Raw genomic sequence first — 3268 nt, 5'->3', positions numbered from 1 at the left:
CCTCGCAGGGCCCTAGCGCTCTGGGTCTGTCACAGTTTCCATTCCCGGCTGAGGAGCCGCAGCACTCTGCTACGACCTCAAGAGCACAATCAGGCGGCTCCGCACCGGGAAGCCGCTGCCCCCAGCCCCTGCCAGCCCTGGGCCTCAGCACCCACCCCCCCGTCTTACACAGGAGCTACCCGCCAACGCCAGCCATGGCCAGATATGTCAAGATCCTCTACGACTTCACGGCCCGCAACGCCAACGAGCTGTCGGTGCTCAAGGATGAGGTCCTGGAGGTGAGGGGGTGCCCAGGGGAAGAAGGGGCAGCCCCGGGAGATGGGGGGGGCATAGGCTGCAGGGCCAGGCTGGAACACCAGGACGTGGCACAGCTGTTCGTCCCCTTTCCCCAGGGTCCCCATCTCTGAGCTCTGATGGGATCCACCGGCTAGGTCTCCCGCAGCCCCCACCCCAGCACAGTCTGGGAGAGAGCCCTCTCTTCCTAAGCAGCCCTGTGCCAGACTAGCCTCGGGCTGAGGGGTAGGCAGTCTCTGTGCCAAGCGAGGGACCCTCCATGGCTTGTCATTCGCACCCACCCCAGGAGCCCCTTACCGCGCACCGGAATCCAGGTCACCTGTGAGGGCTGGAAAGTGGAGCAGGGGAAGGGGGTGTGTCTACATCCACCACCAGGTGCAGAGGCACCCTCATCCCAAGGCCCGCTGGGTTCAGGGAAGGGCAGGGTGGGAGCTGGCCCAGCTCTCTGTAACGTGGCCTGGCCCGGTGGTCCCAGCAGCCCCGGCTGGTGCCAGGGGCCGGCAAGCAGTGTAAGTGTAAGCGTTGCGGGGCCGTCGGCAGGTGCTGGCGGACGGCCGGCAGTGGTGGAAGCTGCGCAATCGCAGTGGCCAGGCCGGCTACGTGCCCTGCAACATCCTGGACGAGGCGCGCCCTGAGGACGTCGGCGCCCCCCTGGAGCAGGTGAGCCTGCCTGCGGCTCCATTCTGACCCAGGGGGACTGGAACCCCACTGCCTCCAGCCCCTGTCCACGTCCAGAGCACAGAGTGGAGACGGTGGGGCTGGCGGGGACCCGGGCAGGTCCCGGGAGGTGGCAGGGGAGTGAGGGGCCCCGGTAACCCACCCCCGCACTGTCCTCACTCCCCCCTTTCCCCACAGGCCAGTCAGAAATACTGGGGTCCCTCCAGCCCCACCCACAAGCTGCCCCCAGCTTTCGCAGGGAACAAAGACGGTGAGAAGCTGCGACGAGGAGGGAGGGGCTCAGGGCGACCTGGGGAACAGGGCTCGCGTGGGCGCCAGGGCAGGGCGGGGGCCAGCACGAGGGCGGGCCTGAGCCAGCGCCCTCCCCAGAGCTGATACACCACATGGACGAGGTCAACGACGAGCTCATGAAGAAGATCACCCACATCAAGGCGCAGCCGCAGCGGCACTTCCGCGTGGAGCGCAGCCAGCCCCCGCGGGGCGGGGCGGGGCCGGCGCGAGCCCGCCACGCCCACCGCTCAGCCCTCAAGCCCTCCGCCCCGCCCCCTACCCCTAGGGTCGTGGAGAACCTGGGCATCCTGACCGGGCCCCAGCTCTTCTCGCTCAACAAAGAGGAGCTGAAGAAGGTGTGCGGCGAGGAGGGCAACCGCGTGTATAGCCAGCTCACCGTGCAGAAGGCCTTCCTGGAGGTGAGCCGCCGCGCGCCCCTCTGCTGCACCCGACCTCTGCACGCACCGTTGCCCCTGGGGTCGCTGGGGAAGGGGGAGGCAGACAGGGCCCTGACCTGTGGGCCCCCGGGCTGAGGCTGCCCCCATTCCTCCTCCCTAGAAGCAGCAAAGTGGGTCAGAGTTGGAGGAGCTTATGAACAAGTTTCATTCCAAGAACCAGAGGAGGGCGGACGACAGCTAGCCTGGCTCCCCGCGCTCCTCACCCGCAGCCGAGGGGAGACTGCGCCTGCTGCGGGGCCCCGCCAGTACACCGAGTATTACTTTTATATGCGTATGTACTTTGTACCAAGGACATGGATGGGGTCCTGGGTGGGAGCCCTCCACTCCCGACTGGAGAGGGGGCTTGGCTGTTTCAAGGCACCCGGCCTGTCCCCAGGCCCACTGACCGCCTTGCCAGCCCCGACCACCCACACTCACCTACCAAACCACAGCCAGCCTCAGCCAAACCAACTGCGCGCGGTGTCAGCCCTGGTCCTTCCCCAAGGCTGCAGAACTCCCGGAGGTGGGGCCTGTCACGTGTGGGCCCCACCCCTGGGACACTGACCCTCCCACCAAGACTTCTGCATCCACCTGCTCCCAGCGTGGGCTGGGGCTCCGAACTGGGCAGGCTGGCGGAGCTGGCACCCTTGCCTCCAACGTGCCCGCTGCATTTCGCGGAGTGTGGCCGAGGGCTGCCTGGGGAGGGGCTTCGGACGGAGGCCTTGGGCGCCGCCCTTGGGTGGAGCTCCGCTGGGCCCCTTCACCCTTTCAAGGACCAAGGGTGGGCTGGATGAAAGTATGGCTGCAGACAGCCCCAGCCCTCACCGCGCAGCGCCCAGGACAGGAACTTGCTCTGACCAAGCTCGGCCCAGCAGCCCTGCATGGTGTGCGCCCAGCCGCTGTTTCCGAACTTTGAGGGGGCCACTCCGAAGCCTGGATCATTAAACCTAATACATCTCCTAGCAGCCCGGTGTCTGTCTCCTGGGGGTGGGATGGGCCCTGGAGCCCCGGGAAACTGCACCCTTTGTAAGAGTGCCTAGGCAGAGGGGGGGGCGTGGCCTGGCCACCAGGCACATTCCACAGGAGGCCACTCACCAGCTAGTCACAGAGCAGGCTCCCTCTGCTCTCCACACCCATCCGACAGGGACATTCCTGGGGGGGGGGCACACAGCTGAATGGGGGCACTGCACAGCCCTCTCACTGACAGGCCAGGACCAGAAGGCCCAAGGCTTGTCCCCCCAAGAATGGCTTTCGATATGTACATACCTGAGGGGAGTGGCAGACCTCGGGCAGGCCAGGAGGGGGCATGAGTCAGAGGGGCAAGGCCGAAACTGGATTTGGAGAGCTTAGCCCCAAGCTGAGGAGGGTGCCGAGGAGAGGGCGCGGCCCAGGGGACCTGGCTGACAGCTGGAGTGACATCCGTGGCCACCTTCTGCACCCTCTGTGCAAGCTCCTGGCCACAGGTCCCCTATCCACCCAGGCTCAGCCAAGCCCTACCGTTGGAGGCCCTTGGCACCCTCTGCTGGTGACTGTGTGTGCTGCAACAGCGGCTGGCCGAGGGCGGGGCGGCCCCCGGGGGGGGGGGGGGG

General features: G+C 66.9%; 1 protein-coding gene across 1 annotated transcript in view; it reads left to right on the top strand.

The window, feature by feature from the left end:
* The window catches only part of EPS8L2 (EPS8 signaling adaptor L2), a gene marked incomplete in the record, with an annotated part of 21394 nt that extends 18750 nt beyond the window's left edge, over window positions 1-2644 (top strand). Inside the window, 5 exon segments of the mRNA XM_014582499.1 lie at window positions 173-278; window positions 835-954; window positions 1150-1222; window positions 1342-1661; window positions 1801-2644. Coding sequence (XP_014437985.1) covers window positions 173-278; window positions 835-954; window positions 1150-1222; window positions 1342-1661; window positions 1801-1881 — 700 coding nt within the window.
* Window positions 2645-3268: the final 624 nt, after the last annotated feature.

This window comes from Tupaia chinensis, unplaced genomic scaffold (genome assembly GCF_000334495.1).
Source record: "Tupaia chinensis unplaced genomic scaffold, TupChi_1.0 Scaffold143624_1, whole genome shotgun sequence".
Taxonomy (NCBI): domain Eukaryota; kingdom Metazoa; phylum Chordata; class Mammalia; order Scandentia; family Tupaiidae; genus Tupaia; species Tupaia belangeri.
The sequence above is the reverse complement of the archived record's forward strand: the minus strand, read 5'-3'. Positions and strand labels throughout refer to the sequence as shown.